This window comes from Protopterus annectens, chromosome 10.part0 (genome assembly GCF_019279795.1).
Source record: "Protopterus annectens isolate FY-2018-M chromosome 10.part0, PAN1.0, whole genome shotgun sequence".
NCBI lineage: Eukaryota > Metazoa > Chordata > Ceratodontiformes > Protopteridae > Protopterus > Protopterus annectens.
Genome location: NC_056744.1, coordinates 58,363,878 through 58,389,624, shown reverse-complemented (window position 1 = coordinate 58,389,624; position 25,747 = coordinate 58,363,878). Strand labels below are relative to the sequence as shown.

The 25,747-nt window shown below is 45.1% G+C and overlaps 1 protein-coding gene across 1 annotated transcript in view; it reads left to right on the top strand.

Moving 5' to 3' along the window:
* Nucleotides 1-25,747, top strand: part of MYH10 (myosin heavy chain 10) — a 2,709,460-nt gene that overhangs the window by 2,659,418 nt on the left and 24,295 nt on the right. Inside the window, exon 40 of the mRNA XM_044086713.1 lies at nt 24,803-24,975. Within this exon, the coding sequence (XP_043942648.1) occupies nt 24,803-24,975 (173 nt within the window). The remainder of the gene's footprint in view (nt 1-24,802; nt 24,976-25,747) is intronic.

Sequence of the window (25,747 nt, the reverse complement as noted above, 5' to 3'; positions counted from 1 at the left end):
TCTTACAAGGCCTGATAGCCAGCCCTAACTCCTCTTGAATGCCTCCACCCTTCCTCAGCAACAGTGAAACACGAAGAACATAGTACAGTTGTGTACACTTACCATAAATGTAGATGTTCAAGTGTATTCACTGTTGCAGTCCTGGTTTCCTTCCCTCCAGCCCCCTGTTTTTCTCTATCCTTTCTACCTATCCTCTGTATGACCATTTTTCATGGCAGGGGTATTTACTTTTTACTGGTGGTGTCCCGCACCATATACTAGCTTCCTATTTGGGGGGGGGGGCACCTGACATCTGGGGCAAGAAAAACTGATGTAATGGCGTTGGCTGCCTGTTTTATACCCTTGACCTGACATCAAGGAAGAAGCGACAGCATCCGATGCAGAAATCCCAAGACTCTGGTATTCCGGCTGACTGAGGGCTACCTGCAGGCAGAATAATCCAAGTGTGATGACTGCAACAGTGAATACACTCGAACATCTGCATTTATGGTAAGTGTACACAACTGTACTTCCCTTCTTCCCCAGCTGGGGGAGCAGCGGCTGCTGCATCTTTTTCCTCTTCCCTGGCCTCTGTGACTCGCACTCCGCCAAGAGGTCGGGGGAAGGGGACAAGTCCAAGAAAAACTGGTCTCACAAGCGGTCCCCCGACTGCTCCTCGCAGGCGGGTCCACCACCCAAAGCAAGGCTTCCTACTAGGTTTGGATCTCCTCAGCTGCACTCTCCTAGATTTCCCCCAAGCCCGAGGAAACCTGTAGCCGGTCCCATGCTAGATCCTGTCCCCACCGGCTTTCCCAACCAGTTTTGTTGGCGTCTTCCCGCTCCACCCAGAGTCTTAGAGAAACGGAGATGGGCAAGATGATGTGGAGGTTATCCACACACAGATCCAGATGGGGGTCTTGCCGGTGCCCTCGCCCTCCAGAGGGGCCTCCTTGCAACCTTTTTTCTGCCCAATAACTCCTTTTCCAATCCGACCAGCAGTTTTGGAGTTTTTGGATCCGAGGAACCTCAAGCTCTTGGAGCCATAGCCTCAGGGTTGGATCCAAGGGGTTGCTCTCTGCTCCGAGCACTTTGGAGCGGAGCATCCCATTCGGTATCTCGGCTTCTGGAGGCTCGGCTCTGACTCCCCCGTCAGGTCAGGGGAACGACCCTCGCTAGTACATCCCAGGAGGTTCATTCCCCTCAACATTCAATGTGGTGGAGAGGGTTCTTGCGGGGTCGAGACCTCTGAGCATCTCGTCCTCGGACTCTGTCCAGACCCCTTTGGCTCTGAGCACTCTTCTGAATGTCTTGCAATCTCCGGGACAGCCCGTGGTCACAGTGCCCCAGGAAGTTCCAGCGATGGAACAGCAAGAGGTTTGTGAGTCCTCCCCAGAGAGTCCCCCTGAGGGAGGTGCCTTGCACACGGGCATGTAAGAGGAGGCACTTGGACTCTCCCCCAGAGTCCCTCATGAAAGACACGGATTTGGGAGGAAGGGGAAAGTTCCCCACAGTCACCCCCCGTGGATGTCTCGTTTGAGACATCATAGAGTGCCTCTGCCGGGGGGGGGATCAGCTCCAGATCAGACCTCAGATGAGTCCGTGTTCCTGGAGGCATTCGGCTTGGGGCCCATCTACCTCTTGGGTGTTCCCTCTGGCGGATCCTTTAGTATATTTCATAACATCTAGGGCATGGAAGGAGCCAGGCACCATTAGAGCCCATTCTCAAGTGCTCCGACAAAGTCTTGAACCCCCCCATTGGATAGGATGCTTTGGAACAAGGGGTCCCCAGTAGATGCAATGATGGTGGCCACCACCAAGAAGGAGCTTGGTCAGGAGAGCTCCACTGTTCATCCCCCTGATCAAGAATCAAGGGCATTGGACTGTTTTGGGAAGCGAGTACATGCTTCAGCATCCACCTCGGTGAAGGCGCTGAACTATATGGCACACGTCATTCGACTCCAGAGGGATCTTGTGAAGGAAGTCACGGAGTCTACCCCAGAGTCCATGTCGGCGGAGGACAAGAAGACGTTCTCTGCTCAAATGGCCACTCTCAGAGCGGTTTCCATACATCCATGCGACTGCTCTCTCATGCCACAGAGGGAGCCGCAAGAGCAGCCAGGACAGGCATTGCCATCAGGCATCACACCTTGCTCCGGTTGTGTCAATTTTTAAAGCCCTTTAAGGCATCTTTCACCAATGCCCCATATAATGGTTCTTCCCTTTTCGGGAAATCGATGAAAGAGACACTGATCCAGAGCGAGGAGGACGGGAAGACTCTGCCATTGGGATCCGCTTCTCGTCTCCTCAAAGATCTTTTTCCAGAAATCAGCGAGGAACAAAAATGATGTTGTTCCGGAAGTCTCCGATGTTTTCCTGGGATGCTCCGGATTCTCCTTCCCCCAGAGGCAGAGTGGGTCCCAGGAATTTCGGGTGCCGAGAACCCTTCTCTGAGAAACCTGGGCAGCAGCCCTGAGCGGTTGCCCGACTGCTCATCTCTGGAGGCAGTCGGGGGTCACCTGTCGTTACACCCAAAAGCATGGGAGTCCATTACAACAGATCGTTGGGTGTTGCGAATAATATCCAGAGGATATTTTGTTCCATTCAAGGAACCTCCCCATCAGAACAAGCTCCTCCCAGAAGTTCCACCCATGCAACTGGAGGAAGCAGCACTAGAAATAAGAAAGCTGCTCAAGAAACAAGTCATCCAACCAGTCCCCCCAGACCAGTCCGAATCAGGCATTTATTCCAGGTTCTTTTTAGTGCCAAAGAAAATGGGGGACCTCAGACCAATTTTGGATCTGTCCATGTTGAACCTATCAGTAGCCAAGGCGAAGTTCCAGATGGTCACTCTTCAATCTATCCTGCCCTTCTGCAGACTGGATGTGCTCGATCAATCTCCAGGATGCGTACTATCACATCAAGATGGACAGGCTCTCCCGGAGGTTTTTTCGCTTATAGCTGGGAGCCAATCATTATCCGTTCAGAGCCCTTCCCTTTGGTCTCACCACAGCCCCCGGGGTGTTTACCAAGGTAATGGTGGTTGTAGCGGCTCACCTGAGACTTCAGGGTATTCAGGTCTTTCTTTACCTGGACAATTGGCTCCCTGCTGCCCCTTCAGATCATCTACTCTACCAAGCCAGGGACTACTACGTTCGTCTAGCGAGCAAACTAGGCATCACCATCAATCTGACCAAACTTCACTGGGCCTGGTTCAGATTCTGAACTTCATTGGGGCTCGGCTGGATACTACTCAAATGAAGGCCTTCCTCACTTCAGACAGGGTACGCAATCTGAGACTACATGTGTTGCACATTCTTCAGGCACAAGTACCAATAGCCAAAGCTGTCCTAAGGGCATTGGGCTCTATAGCAGCCACGATCAGTCTCCTGCTGATGGCTCATCTCCATATGAGAGTTCTTCAGTGGACACTTGTGGTCTAGTGGCCCCTGTTAGAGCTTCATCTGTCCTTTCCTGTGAGAATCTGAAGAGTATGCAAAGACTCCCTTTGGTGGTTGATTCAATCCCCAGATCTCCTCAAGGGACGTTCCTTTCACCCTGCCTTTCCCAAAACCACGGTGAACATGGATGCCTCCCAGCTCGGATGGGAGGGACAGTGCTCGGGAAGGACAGTCCAAGGCACAGGGTCCCCTTCCGAGACCAGTTTGCATATCAACGTACTAGAGATGAGAGCGGTCCTTCTGCTGTTGCAGGCCTTTCGTGCTTATCTGCCTCTAGGGATAATTGCTATTCAGACAGACAATATGTCCGTGGTTTTGTATATCAACAAACAAACAGGAATCAGATCTTATCCCCTCTGTTGAGAAGCTATGAGAGTATGGAAATGGGTTATTTCTTCCAGCCGCTTTCTAGTAGCAACGCACATTCTGGGTCGGTCCAACATTCTAGCGGACAGGCTCAGCAGATCTATTCTGATGCCTTACAAGTGGTTTCTGAATCCTTCAGTTGTGGAACAGATCTTCCTAAGGTGGGGTTGTCCTTGCTGCAATCTCTTTGCATCTCCTTCCAACGCGAAATGCAGTGAGTTTTTCGCTCTGAACTTCCCGCAGGGGGGAAGCCCCCAGAGAGACACTGGTGCATGGTGGCCTTCCGGTCTCCTTTATGTATATCCTTCGCTTCCTCTCATGTCAAAGTTTCTTCAGAAAGCTCAAGGGCTGAGGAGCACTGTGATCCTCATTGCTCCATTCTGGCCTCATCAGGTTTGTTTTCCCTTACTGTGGTCTCATCTGGTAGTTCCTCCATGGACGTTGGATCCAGTTCCGGATCTTCTTTCTCATCCCTCTAGGATCCTTCACACAGATCTGGACAGTCTGAACCTCACAGCTTGGCTGCTCCGGTTCCCATGATTATTAGGAATCCCGGATTGTCATCCTTTAAGTCCATTTTGGTAGCAGCTCACAAATCCTCTACCAGAAAGGTGTATCGTAGTAAATGGAAACATTTCTCCATATGGGCCACTCGGCGAGCTTTGGATCCCTTTTACTGCGCCTCTTTTGAGTGTCTTAGATTTTCTGGTGAGTATTTTTCATCAGGATGCCAGTTCCTCCACAGTTAAAGTACAACTGGCAGCTATTTCTAATTTTCATGTTTGGTTGAATACGTCGTCTTTGGCTTCTTTCAAACTTTGTAAGACCTTTCTTAAAGGTGTCTTCCTTCTTAGAGCCCCGGTTAAGGACCCTTACACCTCCGTGGGACCTTACCTTAGTGTTACAGGCCTTGGACTCTGTGCCGTTTGAGCCCACAGCTTCAGTTGTGCAACTTTTGACCTGGAAAAAAGCTTTCTTGGTTGCCATTACCTCTGCCAGACAAGTGTCAGAGCTTCAGGCTCTCTCTATCAAAGTGCCTTACATGATCTTTCACAAAGACATAGTGTCGCTGCACACTAATCCATCTTTCCTTCCTAAGGTAGCGACGGAAGCTAATATTAATCAGACTATTAATTTGCCAGTTTTTTCCCTAACTTCCAAAACAATGGGGAATACAAGCTGCATCTGCTTGATGTTCATAGGCAATTGAGATTTTACTTACACAGGACGAAATATTTTCGTAAATCGTATCAGCTGTTTGTGTCTTACGCTAAACCCTTCTTAGACAAGCCAGTCTCCAAGATAACTATTGCTCACTGGATTTCCCAATGCATTGCTCGAGCCTATGCTGTGAAGGGCATGTCTCTGCCGGGACAAGTGAAGGCACATTCTACTCGATCTCTGGCTATGTCAGCTGCCTTTTGGTCTAGGGTGTCTCTGGATATTTGTTCAGCATCCACTTGGTCCTCATCTCATACCTTTATTTCACATTACAAGCTGGATATTGTGTCTAGGAACAGAGCATCCTTTGATTCTGTGATGCTCCAGAATATACTTCCATAATGGCCACCCATGAATTTTTGGTAGCTGGGGAACTCTATCCCACAGGTTGAAGATCAAATTAAGTAAAACTACTTCAGATAAAGAAATTGTGCTCTCCATAACGTTCCGTCTGAGTAGTTGTACTTCATTTGTCTTCAACCTTCCCCCCTCCTTCCCCCTGACCTTATCTTTTGTGCAGTCTTCATATACCTTTGTATAATTTGTAAGGTCCTTGGCCCAGTCTAGGCCTGGGAGTTGGTAGTGACTCATGATTATGTTAAGGTGCTGTTGGGTCAGGTATCTGGTACTTCTTAGGCAGCAAACTCGATCTGAAGGGAGATGGGGCATTATGGGTAAGGGAAGGAGCTTGGATCCATAGCTGGAAAATGCGGCTGTGTTGATTCTGATGTGGATCCGAAACCCACAGGTTGAAGATAAATGAAGTACAACTACTCAGATGGAACATTATGATGAGTACATAACTTTTTTAATTGCTATGAATGCATTTTTCAAGGATTTGCGAAAGAGGAGAGAGAATGGCAGTGGGTATAAAGTTGCATATGTCATTGGAGTTACTTCCCTTGTGAAGTGGGATGATTTCCATATGGCTGGGGATATGTGATTCCTGAATTCTTCTGTTTGAGAACAGATACTGGAAAGAGCTGGCTGTTATTAGGAAATCACCAAAAATCTCATTTGGAGGTAGTGTACTTGGTTTCATTTATTTGAGGTATTTCTTGCTTGTTGTGGTGGATACTGGTTGAAAGGAGAGTATGAATGGAACTGGGGAGGTGAAACTGAGTGGGATGTGATCAGATTACTGAAGGAGGTCGATTTGCTTTTGGTTTGGTTAAGTAATTTTAGCAATGCTAGAGATGATGATCATTGAAAGCATTAGCTGTTTGTTCCAGTGAGCATGGTGGTTGGGGGTTGGTTGTCCATATGAGCCAGGGTGCAGTATTTTTGATATGCTGGCCCAGAATTGTGTAGAATTTTTGTAACATGTATTCTGCGAATTGAAGTAGTAGTTACTTGTCAAGTTTGATCTGGTCTTTGGCTTTTTTCGTATGTATTTATACTGTTGAAGATTTTCAGTTTTATTATTGAGCCATGCCTTCCAGGCTTCATCTGTATTCCTTATCAATTTCCACATAGAAGGAGTGGGCCAAGGAGCAGGGTTGTTTTGCACTATTAAGACTAAGAGTCATGCTGTTTAATAGTTCCATAAATGTCTCATTAAAATTTTAACGGTATCGTCTACTGAACAATTTTCTTAGGGTGTTTCAATTGCGAGATTGTCGTGAGGTGTTAAACAGTTCTTGGTAAAAAGTTGTTCATGTTTAGAGACGATGTGCATGTGTTCTCTGAGAGATGTATGGTATTCCGTTGTGGCATATATGGACAGATGGTCACTTATTATCATTACTAAGGTACTGTGGGAGCTTATTTTGTTGGGGTGGCTTGTTGATAACTAGTCCAGGGTGGTAGTTTACCATTGTTCAGGTTGATCCTGTTAGGATCAGTGATGAAATTGTATAGATGTATGCTAAAATTATAGAAATGAGACTTGACCAATCAATGTTAACATAACCTAGTATAATTGTGTCTCTGTGTGTACATTGTTGGGATAACCAAGATAAGATGTCCTCAAATGTCCTGATATTGTCTCCAAGTGGGATATAAAAGACTCCCAAGTATGCTGTTTTGTATGCATTTAGTTTTAGGTTACTTAGAAGCACTTCAGCATTGTGGAAGGAGGTTATGGTAGATGGTGAGAAGTGATAGGTCTGCTACTGTGGTACATTATTGCTGCTACTCCTGCTTTTTTCTTTAATCTGTTAGCGCTAAGGATGTTAAAGCTGGGGAGGGATGGGAGTTTTTCTGTGTAATTGATATTGGGTTTAGACAACATTCTGTTGTTGCAAATATGTCAGGGGAATATTATTTTATCCATGTGTGTAGTTCTGGAATTGTGTTTACAATGCTTTTGAGCTTCATATGGAATGTTTTTTGTTACTATTTCTTAAATTGTTGGGAGAAAAATTTGGGGTTTTTCAGGCAAGGTTGATTTATTATTTGTGAAGCAACATGGTGCCCGAGAGGTTCCAGGGATGGAGTGAATGTCACCTGCTAGTATTAGATTTAGTAGTAGCTGGTGATACTGCCTTTAAACTTTTATTTTTTTTTTTGGATTAAAGAGATGTGCACAGTGATCTTTTTATATAAGTGGGGACCTATATTGAACTGGATGGGTACAGGGGTTAACATTGTAATCATGCGTCTTTTGGTAAAAGGTAAAGTAGTTGGGGTGCTGTGTTTTGTAAGGTGTAGAATAGGTTACTAATATGAGGAGGTTAGAGTAAGAAACTATATCATGGTGAGGAAGGGTCTATGTTCACACATTGAATATGGAACACAATGAACGGCTTATGATGAAACGTAAAAGAATGAAAATTAAAGTGCCAAAACACTTAACATCAGAAAATTGATTCATTGAATGACCATAGCTGGCCAACAACCAGGAAGTACCGCAGTGCATAAGGTAAGTGAAGGACGCCTTTTTTAAATTTGCCATTTTCCCCACTGTCGTCTGATCTCTGAGTTGATATATACAGTTGGGGGTGTAGCCCCTTACCTTGGTTGATTATGTTTGCAATATTGGCCAGCTATGGCCATTTGATGAATTATTTTCTGATGTTAAATGTGTTTGGTACTTGTAACATTTTGCTCTCTTACATTCAATTGTAAGCCGTTTGGTGTGTGGGGAGTTTTAGGGTATAGGGTGTTTTTATAGATGAATAGTAGAGTACTGGTGTTATTAGTTATAGTAATAAGGAGATGTAAGAGGATGTTATTGGTTGGTTAGGTTTTGGTGGGAGGAGGTTGTTGTGGCTTGGTAGTATTTTATCAGTGTGCAAGTAAGGTGAAAAATAAATGTAGAGGAGGTGGGGTTGGTGCGAATTGGGGGTAGGGTAAGGGAACGAAGCAGCACCAGGCACTATTGTAGTCTGGCCAGAAAACAATCTGAGAATTTCCTGACTGCCGAAAATCATTTTTATTCAGTTTAACTTTTATTAGTGGTGGTTGTATAACTCTTAAAATTTATAGGTTAACTTCAATATTGTAAGAATAGTTTATTTTTATGCAGTAAGGAAATGTATGTTACAACTGTATAACTATGGAACCTAAAGATGATAGTGTGGGCTGGGGGCTGATGTACTACTAATGGGATGGTAACTAACAGGAACATTATATTTGAAAAAGGCAGTATTAAACTGGGACAAGTGTTAAGGGGTTGGTTCTGACTACGTCCCAGTTCATGTGTACACACCTTTAGTGGCCAGTACAGCAATAGGTCAAATTCCATTAAAATTATTTGAGGGGCTTTACAATTATTTGTACCAGTTCAACAGTAACATACAGGGCTGATAATGCAGGCTGAAATCTTGCTTATCCTCTGTACAGTTCAGTATGAGTATTGTTGCATTTGTCCTATATATGGTCAGCACTACCTTAGAGAATCTGTTTGACAGACATGACCAGCTTCTTTCTCATGTGTTTGGGTAATCCATTTCACTAGGATGCAGCAGCAGGCCCATTTACAAGATGAGGAGGGGGCTATCCAGTGTCAGACAGTTTTACTTCTGCTATGAAGTCTCCCATGAAGGCACACTCAACTGTAATATTCTTGAATACCCATGTGGTTGCCTTTAGAAGACTGATTCTCAGAGTTTGCTGTACAACTATAAACAAAACTAAGACTAATGAGATCTGGAAGTGGTCTCACCCACATTCTAGAACTTTTAGGCCCCAAGAAAGAGTTCTGCTAAATGACCAAATGGTCTCACTGTTGGAAAAGGGCCACACTTTACTCATGAAAGAAGCCATAGAGCCTGCTGCTCCTTTGGAGGTAGGTAGAGGGTTCATTGTCTGCCTCTTCCTTATTCATTTGGAGGTGAGAGGTTTCCATCCTATCTTTGACATCAGCAAATTCATCATGACCTGCAGTATTGTATTCTAGATTGTGACCTTCCAGAGGGCTTTGGCTCTGAATCAGGGCTTTAGGATATTGCTGAACATTGAAGGACACCATTTAGCACACCACTCTGTGTAGTTCTTAGAGAAGATTCCTTTAGTTTGCTGTGGGTGGGATGGGCATCTATCTCATTATAGTATATTGTTTCATCCCTCCTCTATCTTACTAGAGTGTCTTTCCGGAAGAAATTTCTTGCATTCCCATAATTTATTTAATATTAGACTGGCTCTTGCAGCTCTGTTAGTATACTTCTGGTAGCAGCCTTGTGTTCATTAATCTGTTGCAGGCCCTTAGAGAAGGTATTAATTGGATTGGGTTTTTTTCATGTTCTAGCACAAAGATTCCTTTCATCTGGGTTGCATATGGATACCTTTCAGAGTCGTTCATTACTGACTACATTGAAGGCCCAGAAAGTCATACCCTGGCAAATTGCAGGAGTATGCATTGGTGGGTAAGATATATAGACAACCGCTGTTTTTGTCATTCTGTTTACCCGCGTACAAATGATGGTGCTTTAATGGGCTGTAAGAAGCCAGTTGTTTAAGTGGTATCACACAGAAATGAATTGCTAAAGCCCAGTCCCTGTCACTGGGCTCTGAAGTTTTGGACCTCATTTTTCTCTCTCATCGGGGAATTGAACTTTCTGTGGCCAAGTTTTTTTTGCAGTCCATAGTGACTTAAATAGTGGTTTAGGGTGCCAGTCTTAGTCTCATCTTTGGTTAAGGGAAAGTGTCTCCCTCCCCAAAAAGTAAGATTTTATACAAACCAGCTTGAGCTAAGGACAGTATTTTTCATCCTTCAAGCTCTAGAAAGGGAGTTAAGATGATGTTCTGCTAGTCTGTTAATCAGGTTGTCATAGTTTGTGTTAATAAGGTAACACTAACCCAAACCACATATTCAGAGAGTTAAGGTTGTGCCTCATGGCTGTAGGCCGAGACATCCCGTTAGAGCTCTTCACATCTTAGAGGTACAGATTTGCTGGCAGACTCAAGGCATAGTTCTGTCCCTTTCTTTGAGCTGAGAATAAAGAAGACTTGCGAGGTCAGGATCTTATAGGAATAGGGCACTCTGTAGATCAGCCTGCAGCATTTGAGAAGTTTACCCCCACCACCACCACTTTTTTCCCCCTTCTGCTTGGATCCTTTTTAGGAAAATTTTCTGTATACATTTCCTTTTGTTGTGTCTTAGCCAGATTCAGAAAGGTAAACTTATCCTTGTCAGGTTTTGCAATAAAGATGGATTTGGATTTTGGGTCTTGGGTCAGGAACCTTTCTTGGTAATTTGCATTGACAAGTTTGTAGGTTATCCTGCTGTACCTTAGGCCCCTGATTGTCTGTTTTAATTATTTCCATGGTAAAGGTGTTTGTTTTCAGCACTTGATGCATCACAGTCTTGCAGGAGGCATGGTTGTGGCTGACCACCAGTTAGCCAAGCAATTCTTTAAGGGATTTGTCCAGCTTTGACTTTTTAAGAAACCATCTGTCCTGTTATGCCTGTACTTCATTATTAAGAGACTTGCCCAACTTCTTTTTGAATACATTGTCTGAGCTGCCCTGACCTACTAATATTGGAAGATGCTTTTCATAGAGATAATTACCTCTGCCTCTGGGACTTGGAACTGTAGGTCTTTATTTGTAGAGAAATCATATTTCATATTTCACAGAGGTAGTGTCCCTTAGAACTAACCTACATTTTGTCCTAAAATTGCTCTCTATATTGTTTTCAAACTGGTCCTTTAACTTCTGATTTCTTTTTGGGAACAGAATCCAGAGCTATCTTTAACATATCCCCAGAATATCTTGTACCTGAAAGTGGTGCAACAGTTCAGCAAGACACCAGCTGTGTCCCTTTTAGTTGTATCTAGGGGCTAATTGTGGTTGTGTCAACAATGTATCCATGTAGTTTGCTATCTGAATTATTCTACCATGTTGGGAAGTTGTCATATGTCACTCCACTGGGATGTGGCTGCTTCCACTACCTGTTTTAAAATTGTGCCATTTCTGGAAAGTTATCCCTTGGCCACTTGTTTTTCATTTTTGCAACTTTACCAAGCTTTGTTGCTGAGGATTGTGAATGGGGGGATTTGGACCTCTTTTGGTACCCCTAGTCTTTCAGGGCTTGACCTTCTGGTATACCTCTCAAACGTACCTCATTGAGGAACTTTCTTTATTTTCAAAGTCTATGTTCTTCATAGCTCCACACCAAAAGGGTCTACACATTCAGCATTAACAATTATTTAAACTAATGTCTATGGAAAATACTGAATCATATTAATTTATCAGAATAATTATCCTCCTGTGAGCTTTCAAGTTGAAGTTTAGGTAACTTAGTGCAAGTGTTCCACATTTAGCCCATTTGTTCATAGTGTTTCATATTTTGGAGTTAGAGGGTTGAGAGCTGTGCCTTCTCATCTTCCTTTGGTGGCTGCTTCCCAAGTTGTATTAAAGTATACTGCTTTGGGTTGTTGCAAACTGTAGAGGAATATGAAGTCAGATGTAGCAGATATGTACTTGGGTCATTTGATCTACAAAAAGGGTTCCTCACTGGCTCCTTATTACTCTCCTGTTTTCTCCCCGTGTTTGGATGGACTCCCTAGCATCATTGGATGGATTTTCTGTATTTGTCGGGCAGGTATACATGTCCTATTCTTGTTTGTTTATATTTGAAGTGCACCTATTCAGTGAATTAATCAAGCCTGGTGTGCAGGGCTGTTAAGTTTGTCACTTAAGAAGGCCTTCTCACAGATGACTACATACCTCCAGTTTGCATCAGTATATTGGCTCCAGGCTTTGGTTTTTCAAGTCCACATTTGTGTATGACTGTACACATTATAACCTCTGCTCCCAGGAAAACTACTGTAGGTTTACCAGTGTAGGATTCCCTGAGCTTGTCCACACCTAAGGAAATCGGTTAGCCATTTGTTCCTGCAGATCTGAGATGTACTTAATTTGCACATATGCAACCCATTCAGCCTTTCTTGAGAGGTGGTCTACAGATCCTGTATGTGCAAGATATGATAAGGGGAGCAGAGAAAGAGAATATAATTTGCTGACTGGAAGAAGCACTTCACTTGAGGGATGTTAGGACACTAACTTTTTCCATTGAAACTGCTATAGTATGGTGCTGAATCATATAAAATGTAAACTACCTGTTGTTTCATGTCATATGAAGAATGTTGCACAGGTCTGCATTCGAGTACAGTAAACACATCTGAAACCTGAAACACTGAAACCTTCCTTTGAAGAAGACTTGGAGAGGTCTTCTAGTTCCAGATCCTCTCCTTCCAAACCGGACAAGAAATCAGAGAAGAAATCTTCAAAAAAGCGCTCTCTGTCTCCGTCAGTTTCCTCTGAGACGCCAGAGAAAATCGCTAAAACTACTGTTACTACTTCGGCTCCATTAACTTCAGTGCCGACAGAAGGCAGTACACCGACTATGTCGACATCAGCTCCCAGCATCTCGGAGCCAGTGACAGATATTCTAGTTCAGAGCCAGTCTCCAGTTCCTCGACCGGTTTCTCCATCTCATAGGTCTCCCTATGTAGGGAGATCCAGATCTCCGACCTTATCCTCTAGGTTCTCTCGGACCCTCTCTGATGACGATGTCGATAGAGTGGTGCAGAAACTGCTCCAGTCATCGGAGCTGGCTAAATTGTTTTTGGTTCCGGCCCAGTCGGTCCCGGAGCCCATCCTCCCCTCCTCTTTGGCTGTTCCTCCTCCGAGCCTTTCTCGGCTTTCGGAGCCAGAGGTGTTGGCTCCGTCGGATGCCGTGAGGTTGGTTCCAGTAGCCCCCTCTGGCGCCTCTGCTCTGATCTCCACTCTGACCCCATCGGCGCCGTCCACGGGGTCCAGGATTCTTGGTTCACCAGTCGGACCCAAGAGGGAGGTCTCGGATCGATCTTCTTTGGCTCCTAGCCTTCCTCTCAGTGGTTCGGCTCAGGTGAGCTTGGGTCCGACATCCGAGGCTTACTACCTTATCTTCCATGGTCAGTCGACCTTCAGAGCTGGGGAGTTCAGCTTTCGATGTCATGAGCGTGCTGACCAGGTAGTCAGCTGCATCTTACGGCACCGACACTCAGCCCCCTCCAGCATCGGTATCAGTCTCAAATCACCCTCTGTTGATGGACAGCGGAGACCCAAGGCCTCAGGATACCTCCATGAGTGGTCCCCAACTTTCTGAGGTCACCCTGGAGTTTTTGCCTGAGGAGCCCCCCCCAGAGAGAGAGTGTGCAAGAGGAAGCACGTTGACTCCCAAGATGAGTCTCTCACATCCGACACCGACCTCGAGGAGTCAGAAGGGTGCCCCAAGTCATCTTCTGAAGATATCTTTCTCAGATATCCTGGAAATATTGAGGCAGAGAGGCGACTGGCCCTCCAAATCCCCTTCTGAGGAGTCTGTGTTCCTGAAGGCCTTCGGGTCTCAACCCTCCGCCTCTTGGGTTTCTCCCCCGTTCGAGCTACTGGATCTCATTTGTCAGAAGGTGTGGGAAACTCCAGACACTGTGGAACCGGTCCCTAGGAGATGCAACAAGTTTGTGTCCGCTCCTCCAGACAAGGATTTTCTTACGAAAGGCATTCCAGTAGATGCCATGGTGGTGGCAGCAGCCACCAAGAAGGAACTTGCTGAAACTTCATCTACCATCTATCCCCCTAACAAGGAGTCTAGGGCCATGGCCAGGTATGGGAAGCATGTGTTTTCCTCAGCGGCCTTTACACTGTGGTCACTGAACTATTTGTTGCATTTTACACGGCTCCAGAGAGATGATCTAAAAGAGCTGGGAGATTCTGTACAGGGTAATGTTTCTGATGCTGTGGTTCAGAAGGTCAATGCTCAAGATGTCTACCCTAAATTCCATTACCAAGTCCTCCATGAGGCTGATCTTGTATGAAGCCGACAGAGCGAGCAGGGCTGCGGGTTCCAGAGTCTCTCTTAGGAAACACTCCTGGATGCACCTATGCAACTTCATGGAGGCTTTCAAGTCTACTTTCACCAACGCCCCCTTTGACGGTTCATCCTTATTTGGAACCAAGGTGAAGGACACTCTCACTAGGTGCGAGCAGGAAGGAAAAACCCTGTCTGTCATGGGAGTCTGTTTTTCCATGCCTTCTTGACCTTACCCCAAGGGCCAGAAGGGTGGAAAAATGTAGTTCAGAAAGTCTCAGAGGTTTTTACACGATACACGGTGTGATTCCCCCTCCAGAGGCAGAGGAGGGGGTGGAAATTCAGGTAGAGGCCGGCGTAACCAGGGGGACCGCATTCCTTTTGTGGTTCTCCGTACTAGCGCTCCTTTGGGGAGGCCAGACTGTGCATCTCTGGAGCATTTCTCTATACCCAGAAACCTGGTGAGACATCACCCAAGACGAGTGGGTATTAGAAATAATTTCCAGAGGTTATCACATTTATCCCCCTCCAAACAAAAGAAACCCAGACGATGTCCTTCAAGGATGCATCTGCAGTCATAACATATGGGTTGTCCTGCCTCAGGCAGCCCTTCGGTCGGCCGGATTCCAAAGTCTGGGTCTGGCCTCGGCTGATGTCGCACTTTCCCCGACGTCAGAGCGTCTGGGGTATAAAAGCATCAGCCGCCGCCATTTTCCTCGGTCTTTCTTGCCGCGCGGTGCCCGAAGCAGAAGCAATTCGCAAGAGCCGGTCGGTCAGATCCTGTGATACGAAGAAATTCAGCTACCGAAGACTTCGAAAAAGCTAAGTACCCCGTTGGGGACTCTTTCTTGCCTCAGCCGATGTCAGATAAAGTAAATAATTGTTTAACTTGTGAGAAACAAATACCTCATAAGGATTTCTACTCTTACTGCCTCCCTTGCTTAGGCCCAGACCACGACGTCTCAGCCTGTTCAGCCTGTGCTTCCTTCAACCGACGAACTTTTAGACGTCAGTCGGAGTTTGCAGAGGAATTCTTTGGGACTAATTTCGCATACAAGATGCCGTCGGAGACTCCGACTTCGCATTTGATGAAAAAACGGAAGGACAAGGACCGACGCCCGCGGTTTCGGCTGAAACCACGGTAAGGCCTACCGCGAGTGTCTCGGTTTCGGCCGAAACCCAGTCCTCGGAACTTCCTTTAACCAAATCCACTCAACCGACCACCGCGGCCCTGGAGGCCCCGGCTGAGTCGGCTACCGAGCTTCCTACCAAAACCAGTGTCCAGGAAATGTCCGACACCATTCCTTTGGACAAATCTACTCCTGCACGTGGGGCAGCTAGACTCCCTGCTTCCATGTCCATTAAGGCTTTTTCCAGGGCTAAAGCTGCCAAACTTACTAAAGCTTTGCCTCCCAAAACCACCTCCCAGAGGCCTTCTTCTTCTAGTTCTCAGATCCTCAGCCTTGCAGAGGATCTTATTTCTTTAATTAGAGGTTCTCGGCCTCACCCGGACAGGGGCTCTCACCCACCACCAGACAAAAGGCCCAGGACTGAGCACTCTGACCAACACTCTTCAGATGAGTCTACGGATGGATCTGAGTTAACAGACCACCAGGAGGAGGCTTATTCCCCCTATGAGGATTCTGATGCTGAAGAATCTATTCCTTCGGCCTCCCCTCCTGAAGAGTTTTCTTTTTGTGAGACTCTACATTCCATGAGAGAGCATTTTCAATGGCAGGGTCAGGAATTTTCTGACTCTAGAAAGAGATTAAGGACCTTTTTGCATTTGCCTCAACATAGGCCCTTAGCTATACCTCCAGTTTTGCATGTTATTGATGATGTGTACAATGATGTTAGTACAGCCCCTGATACTCTCCCCCCGGCACCTGCCAAACCTTATAGATACTACAGGGTCCCGGATTCTCATTTCCATCTGTATAAGGCCCATTCCGCAGACCCAGACACTATTTCTCAGGGCCCTAAAGGGGTTGCAGCTGCCACTGCCAAAAATCCTCTCCCTTCTGAAAGGGAGTCTAGAGCTTTAGAGAGATGGGGAAAGAAGGTATATACTTATGCATCTCTTTCTGTGAGGGCATTAAATTGTCAATTTCATATGATACAGTACCAAGAGTATTTGTTAGATGAACTGAATAAGAATTTACTTCTTCTGAACCCCTTGACCGTAAATCCCTTCAGGACCTGGTACATAACTCACAGCAGGTTAGTAATCATTTCTTAAAGTGTGGTCATGATGCACTGGAGGCTTCATGTAGGTCAGCTATGACTGGGGCAGTTATTCGTAGGCATGCCTGGCTGAAGGAACAATCCCTGCCAGACCATGTTAAAGCTAAACTCCTGGATGCTCCAATGGAAAAACAAAAATTATTTGGCTCCTCGGCTCAGGAGGTCTTAAAGAAGTTTGAAGAAAAGGCTAAATCTGTGCAAACCGTTAAGGATTTTCTGCAAGTACAACCACCGAGATTCAGCAGAAACTGGCCTACTAAAAATTGGTCCTTTCCAGACTCGGACAGAGCCCAGAGAGGCAGGAACAGGCGTCCCAGAGGTAGAGGGCAAGCTAGGGGCTCCTACAGAGGCCGTCAGTGGCAGCCTACCAACCAGAGAGGTAGTGCAGCAACAGCAACAACTACTACTACTCCTCCAGGACAGACACAATGACTTCACTTTGATTCCACCTACCAGGGCTCAATTGGAAGCACCCTTGGGCGGAAAGCTTTCTTTATTCTCAAAAAACTGGCATTATATTACAAGGGACACATGGACACTGCAAATAATAGACAAAGGATACAGGTTCCACTTCCACACTTTGCCAAGAAGAAACAGAATGCCAAACCTGCCACCAAATCAGAGGGCAGAGGCTTTAAAGCAGATCAACAACTTACTTCAAATGAAAGCCATACAAAAAGTACCTCTTTCAGAACAAGGTCAAGGATTCTACTCCAGACTATTCCTTGTTCCAAGAAAAGAAAATCAATGGAGGCCTATTCTCGACCTGTCCGCACTAAATACTTTCCTCATTGTGCCAAAATTCAAGATGCTGACCCTACAGCAACTTCTTCCCATGCTGGGCAAGGAGTCTTGGCTGGTGACTCTAGATCTCAAGGAGGCATACCTGCATGTCCCTATCTGACCAAGTTGCAGAAGACACCTCAGATTTCTTGCAGGATCAGAGCATTATCAATTCTCAGCATTGCCCTTTGGCTTATCTACTGCACCCAGAGTATTCACGAAATGCCTGGCATCAGTAATTGCACACTGCAGACTTCAGGGGATTCGAATCTACCCATATCTGGACGACTGCCTTATACAAGCGGACAACAAGGAAAATTTGATAAAGGACTTGGCATATGCCATCCACCTACTACAGGCCTTGGGATACACAGTCAACATCCAAAAATCAAGACTTGTTCCATCCCAAAGGATAACCTTTTTGGGTGCAGACCTAGACACAACCACCCAAATGGCCTTTCTCACAGAAGAAAAACAAAAACAACTTCCGGATTACTTCATGAATCTGACAAGACAAACTCAGCTAACTGCAAGGAAAATCCTACAGGCCCTGGGTTACATGGCTTCCTGTATAATACTGATTCCACAGGCCAGGCTGCATATGAGAAAATTACAATGGTACCTAAGGAGTGTATGGTCTCAGCACAGTCACAGTTTAGAAGCTTTGATACCAATTATTCCTTGCCTTCAAAAGGAATTCCTGTGGTGGGCTCATGCCTGCCAGTCCAACAGAGGGTTGCCTTTCAACAAGCCAAGAACAAAGCAAACCATCACCACGGACGCTTCGGACCGAGGATGGGGAGCACACATGGAGGGCAAATGTATCCAAGGCCTATGGTCTCAAGGACAGCTGCGCATGCACATAAACCAAAAGGAAATGCTGGCAGTGATACACGCAATCGAGGCCTTCAAACCTTTCCTCCATCAGGGTCACCTGTTAATAAGGACAGACAACACCACAGTCATGTGGTACATAAACAAGCAGGGAGGCACACATTCCTACCCCCTATGCAGGCTGACTATGAATCTATGGGAGCTGTGCCTGAAACTCAATATCCAACTACAGTCCCAGTTCGTGCCGGGAAAAGAAAATGTACTGGCAGACAGCTTAAGCAGAACTACCATGGATGCACACGAATGGATGCTGCACCCAGATATCTTCCTACTCATAACATGCATAACATAGCATAACATAACATAGCATGGGGACAGCCGGAGATAGATCTGTTCACTTCCCCCCACAACCATCAACTGAAGACATTCTGCTCAAGGACGTATCACCCAAAAGCTTGGAGGGTGGACTCCCTCTCTTTCAGCTGGAAAGCTCTAAAAGTATATGCCTTCCCACCTCTCCCATTAATATCCAAGGTTTTACTGAAGATCAGGGCAGAACAGCCAAGAGTGATTCTGATAGCTCCAGACTGGCCAAGGCAGCACTGGTACCCACTACTGAGGAGCATGTCACAGGCGAAACCATGGCCTCTCCCCCTATGGCCTCTTCTTCTGACACAGAACAACTTCAAGATCATGCATCCCAACTTGAAAACATTGCAACTATAACTGCCTGGAAAATTCCATAAATCCCCCTCACAATAACTTATCTCAGAGAGTAAAGGACATTATTATGGAAGCTCGCCGGCCTTCCACAAGGAAGACATACTCAGCAAAATGGAAAAGATTTCTCATTTGGAGCACAACAAAATGCTTAGATGTGACAGTGGCGACTATGACACATATCCTGGAATACTTAGCAGAATTGTTCCACAACGGCCTGTCCTATTCTTCCATAAAGATTCATGCCTCAGCAATTTCAGCAGAATACAATGTGGATCCACCTATCTTCTCACACCCTCTCCTCAGGCAATTTCTGAGAGGGATCAAAAACATCAATCCTCCAAGAAAACCCCCTTTACCTACTTGGGATCTCAACTTTGTGCTGGAGAAACTAACACTTCCTCCCTTTGAACCAGCAGCATCGGCAGATCTACAGTTTGTCTTGGAAAACTGCATTCCTTCTGGCCATAACTTCAGCAAGAAGAGTATCTGAGTTACAAGCTTTAATGGCAGTACAGCCATTTCTTATCTTCCATCAGGACAGAGTCTCACTAAGAACCAATCCTACTTTTATGCCAAAGGTGGTATCTAGGGTATCCCTGAACCAAGCTATTCACTTCCCTAAATTCTTCCCAAATCCACAAAACAGAGGGGAAAAAACTTCTACACACTCTGGATATACACAGACAACTACGCTACTACTTGGACAGAACTAAAAGTTTCAGAAAAACTGACCAACTCCTTGTAGCATATGCTGGTGGGGTACAAGGAAAAGCAATTTCCAAACAGACAATTTCAAAGTGGATAGGAAATTGCATTCGATTTTGTTACTCCTTTCATGGAAAGACAGTTCCTGCAAACATCAGGCCTCATTCAACAAGGGCCACAGCCACCACTAGAGCCTTCCTAAGAGGGGTGGCTACCAAGAACATTTTAGAAGCTGCTACATGGAGCTCCGTGCATACATTTGCCAAACATTACAATTTACCTTTATACTCCAGATCCAGAGCGGGTTTTGCTACAGCAGTCCTGCAAGGGATCTTAACTACACCATCCTTTTCTTAGTACCTCCTCCCCCAGATTGGCTATGGTATTCTACCCATATGTTATGACTGCAGATGCATCCTTGAAGGACATAGTACAGTTTTGTACCTACCATAAATGTAGATGTCCGATAGGTATGCATCTGCAGTCAGGGTTACCCTCCCTCCTTCCCCTCTGTGGTATTCCTAGGGTACTTACCCCTCCATTAGCTAGCTGGGGGATCTATTATGGTACATTTGTTTGTATATATATATGTATATATTTTTTGGAAAATGTTTGGAATTTTACTGCATTCCTCCAAATTTGGCCTTCCTAGAGGGCACCTGGCATCTGGGGCAAGAAACACAGAGGAAAATGGCGTCGGCTGATGCTTTTATACCCCAGACGCTCTGACGTCAGGGAAAGTGCAACATCAGCCGAGGCCAGACCCAGACTTTGGAATCCGGCCGACCGAAGGGCTGCCTGAGGCAGGACAACCCATATGTTATGACTGCAGATGCATACCTATCGGACATCTACATTTATGGTAGGTACAAAACTGTACTTTCCACCCAGTCAAAGGGATTCCGCAACTTTAGAAGTACAAAAGCTGCTTTTCAAGGGAGCCATCCAGCCTGTCCCCACAGACCAACTAGGATTAGGGACATACTCCAGATTCTTTTTGGAGCCGAAAAGAACAGTGGACCTGAGACCCATCTTGGATCTCAAACGTTTGAACCTTCATGTAGAGAAGTCCAAGTTCCGCATTGTCACGTTACAGCCAGTTCTCCCATTATTAGGGAAAGATGTGTGGATGTGCTGCATTGACCTCAACGATGCTTACTACCATATCAAGATGGACAGGGCATCCAGAAGTCCCTTACGCTTCCGGCTGGGAGCCAGTCATTTTCAATTTCGCGCCCTGCCCTTTGGTCTCACCACAGCCCCCAGGGTGTTCACCAAATGCATGGCAGTGGTAATGGCTCACTTGAGATGTCAGGGATTCTAAGTGTTTCCATACCTGGATAACTGGCTCCTGTCTGTCACCACCAGGCTTCTACTGCTACAGACCAGGGACGCCGCTATTGCGCTGTGCAAAAGACTGGGAATTACTCTGAATTGGGAAAAGTCTGCCTTGTTGCCCTCGCAATGTGTTACCTTTATTGCGCCGAATTAGACACGATGTTCATGAGGAACTTCCTACCAGAAGAGTGAATTCAGGTTTTACAGCAGCAGGTCTATGCTTTGCTACCTTTGAAGAAGGTCAAGGCAAAAGTGGTCCTCAAATTATTAGGGACCATGGCTGCCACGATTATGCTAGTTCCTCTTGCGAGACTACACATGAGGCTTCTTCAGTGGCTACTTTTTGCCCAGTGGTCTCTACAGCATCTCCCGCTCTCCTATCTTATTGTGATTACAGACAAGTGCAAGCAGGATCTGCGCTGGTGGCTTTAGACCAGCAATCTCAACGCGGGCATGCCTTTCGTTCTTCCTTCTTCAGTTGCCATGATGACCATGGATGCCTCCCAGATCGGGGGGGCATTATCTCGGCAGGACAGTCCAAGGCACGTGGCAAGAGCATGAGACCCATTTGTATATCAATGTCTTGGAGATGAGAGCAGTGCTATTAGCATTGCAAGCACTTCAGGGCTTTCTTCCTCATGGGACAATTGCAATCCACTCAGACAACATGTCTCCACCAGACAATACCCCAATGCTCTCCACCCTCATAAAACCCTATAGCAATTTGAAGAACCTGCGCTCCTCTAACAAGATACTGATTCATACTTCTCTTTCTAAGAACTCAGCAGGTGACTCCACATTTTCAAACTCAGTTGGGAAACTATGGAATCAACTACCTCAAGACCTCACTACTCAAACATCAATCCCACTATTTAAAACTAAACTTAAACTCTTCTTTTCCAACCATTGGCTTTGCTCTTGCAATAACCCAGACTAACCTTTTATATCTCCCTGCTATGGGGCTTTTTTTTCCACCCTCTCTTATCTCGTATATCTAACTCTCTACATTACTGTCTGCAAAGCTGTTTCTATTACGTCACTTCTAATAAAGGAGCTAAATCTCTACTTTTCATCTTCTTATAAAGATGTAATAGAGTAACTAGGTACTTTACTTGTACTTTCATACTGTACTCTTTTCTAAGTAATAGAGAGACTAGGTACTTTACCTCATATTGTACTCAAATGCTTTTAATTCTAACAGAAGGTTTAAAGTATATGTTATTAGATATTATTTGTATATGCTGATATATTCTGATAAAGTTTTTTGTTTAGTCTTACTATAGTAGCATTGTAGAGGAGCTTTTCTCCCCGGGCCTCCACTGAAAATGGACATGTATCCAGTTGGACTAGCCCGGTTAACAAATGTAAAATAAAATAAAATAATAAATAAAATGGTATCTGAACAAACAGGGAGGAACCAGGTCATATCCCCTTTGCAGAGAGGCACTTTGAGTGTGGCAGTGGGCAGTATCTTCCCGACACTTTCTAGTGACAATGCACATACCGGGGAAGTCCAAAGTGATTGCCGACAGGCTGAGCAGAGCTATTCTGATGCCTCACGAGTGGTCCCTGAATGAACAAGTGGCAGAGCAGATTTTCGGCAGATGGGGCAGCCTTGCTGTGATCTATTTGCCAGCCCCCTCAATGCCAAATGTAGAAGCTACTTCATCCTTATCCATCGAAAGGGGGAGGCACCCAGGGACGCTCTAGTTCACAATTGGCCCTCCAGTCTTCTCTATGCCTTCCTGCCAGTCCCCCTGACAGCGAAGGTTATTCAGAAAGCACAATCCTTGGGAAGCAAGATGATACTGATTGCACCACACTGGCCTCGTCAGATTTGGTTTCCTTTTCTTCACCCTCAACTAATGGACGATCCGTGGATTCTGGAACCAGAGCCAGATCTGTTGACTCATATGTTAGGGCAGTTCCATCCCTCCATTTAGACCCTCAAGTTGTGACAGCATGGCTGCTCCAATTCCGTCCCTAGTCAGGCTTCATGATTTTTCCCTGGAGGTGATTCATATTCTGTCTTCTTCCCACAAGTCTTCTACTAGAAAGATTTATTCCAGTAAGTGGAAGAGATTTTCCATTTGGGCTCATGAAAGGCAGATTGATCCCTATACAGCTCCCATTCCATCAGTTTTAGAATTTCTTTTTCAACTGTTTAGCCAGGGATCAGCTGTGGCAACTATCAAAGTGCAGATGGCAGCCATTTCTACTTTTCATGTTGCTACTGAACCCAATCTAATGGTGCACAGGCTTTGTAGGGCTTTTCTGAAAGTGGCTATGCTACTTCGACCTCCAGTCTTTGATTCTGTAATGCCATGGGACCTCAGTTTTGTGTTACAGCAGCTTGCCTCACCTCCCTTTGAGCCCGCAGCAACTTGTGACATTAAATTTTTGTCTTAGAAGACAATCTTTTTGATAGCCATCACTTTGGCTAGGCGGGTCTCTGAACTCCAAGCTTTATTGGTTCGGCCCCCTTACTTGATATTTCACAGGGATAGGGTTTCTCTAAGACCTAATCCTTCCTTTATGCCAAAGGTTGCTTCGGTTGTCAACCTCAACCAGTCCATTGAGCTGCCTGTATTTTTCCCTGAATTCTCTAACAGGGCAGAATTTAAGTTTCATCACTTAGATGTTCACAGACAATTGTGTTTCAATTTACATAGAACTAAAGATATTAGGAAATCAGATCAACTCTTTGTCTCATTCTCAGACAATAGACTTGGGGCTCCAGTTTCTAAAGTAACTCTGTCCAGATGGATTTCTAGTTGCATTTCCTTCATTTATACTTCAAATGGCAAGGAATTACCCTTTAAAGTGAAGGCTCATTCTACACGATCGGTGTCTACCTCTACTGCTTTTCAGGCTAGGATGTCTATGGATGATATTTGTGCTGCAGCCACATGGGCATCACCTCACACCTTTATTAGTCACTAGAAATTGGATCTGATATCTAGAGGCAGATCTTCCTTTGGTTCCACAGTGCTCAGGAGTATTTTCCAATGAGCCACCCAAGGTTTAGGTGCTAGGGACGCTGTCCCAAGGGTAAGAATGTAGGCGAGATTAGACTACATAACATCAAGAAGTTAGGTACTCATCATAATGTTCGATGTATGTAGTCCATCTCGCCTCACATTCTTACAAACCCACCCACCTACCCCCTCCTGTAGGACCTAGAGGTTTAGTCTCTGGTTTCAGTATCCTTTCTTGTTGGGTTGGTTCTTCCTTTCAGCATGTGTGTGTGTGTGTGTGTGTGTGTGTGTGTGTGTGTGTGTGTGTGTGTGTGTGTATGTGAGCTTGCAGCAAACAAGATCTGGGATGGGTGCGTTGCAGTATGGGATACCTCTTAGCCATGAGCCAATTGAAGACTTTGAGCTAGAGTATGGCCGAGTCGGAGCCGAGGTTCGGCTCCAAACCCAAGGGTGGTAAGAATGTGAGGTGAGATGGACTACATACATCGAACGTTATGGTGAGTACATAACTTCTTGTTTTTAAACATGTATCATGCTTGTATGTTATACTTTGAGTTATTTAGAGGAGATGATGGGAATAGTGTTTACATACACTATACTAACTACTTTACAGCAGCAGTACTCAAAAGTGTAATACAAATGGTAAAAAAAAGGGAAAATGGTATTTGCTATACACACAGTGAAACTACAAAAAGAAAAGTAACAGGAGCTCACTTAATTTTTTGCAGGTTGTCGGTTCAGTAACCTAACTTGTTAAGACTCTGTGTGTGAAGTAATAAACAGGAGTCAAATAATTCATAGTGTGAAAAGGAGCGGTGAACTAGAGAGTGTGTAGTGCTGTGAGAGACAAGGGTACTAGAGAAGGTGTACTTTGCACCTTTGTGCATGAAACAAGTACTGGAGTTTCATTTGAATTATTTTTTCTCGTTTATTAGGTTGAGAAGGCAAACACCAAAATGAAACAGTTGAAACGTCAGTTGGAAGAGGCTGAAGATGAGGCAACCCGTGCTAATGCTTCTCGACGCAAGCTTCAACGCGAGTTGGATGATGCCTCTGAAGCAAATGAAGGCCTTTGCCGTGAAGTTAACACACTCAAAAACAGATTAAGGTAAAACTTTTTCATCAAATAGATAATTTATAGTTGCATTCATTCAACATGCTTTCTTCCTGTAAGACATTTAAGCAATAACCCACGCCTGGGTGTCGGTAATGCTGGATTTACCCATGGTTGGTGTGGTTTGGTCACGAGGGCGAAGCCCAAGTGGCCAAACAAAGACAGCCATGGGTAAATCCAGCATTACCCACACCCACCCAGAAGTGGGTTATTGCTATTATACAATGACATTATTTAAGAAAAAAAATACTTACTTTTCTTAAATAATGTCATTGTATAATGCCTCCGTGCTGCTCTTCCGCAGCTGTCCGGTATTCTGCGGCAGTTCTGATGTACTGCACATGCGTATGCTTACGCAGTACATCAGAGCTGTGTGTGGAAGCAACGGAGAAAGCAAGATCTCCATTGCTTTTTAGAAACTGTCTCGCTATGTTAAAGGAGTTTAACATAGCGAGACAGCTTTAAAAAAAGCAACGGAGAATCTCCATTGCTTTCTTTAAAGCTGTCTCGCTGTGCTAAACCCATTTAACATAGCGAGACAGCTTTAAAAAAAGCAACGGAGAAAGGAAGATCTCGGTTACTTTTTTTAAAGCTGTCTCGCTATGTTAAATTAAACTCCTTTAATATAGCGAGACAGTTTTTAAAAGCAATGGAGATCTTGCGTTCGCCGTTGCTGTAAAAAAAAAAAAAAAAAAAAAAAAAAAAAAGACTTGTACTAATGGAAAAAGTCCGGGCGACCAAACCTTTTTCCATTAGTATAAGTCTG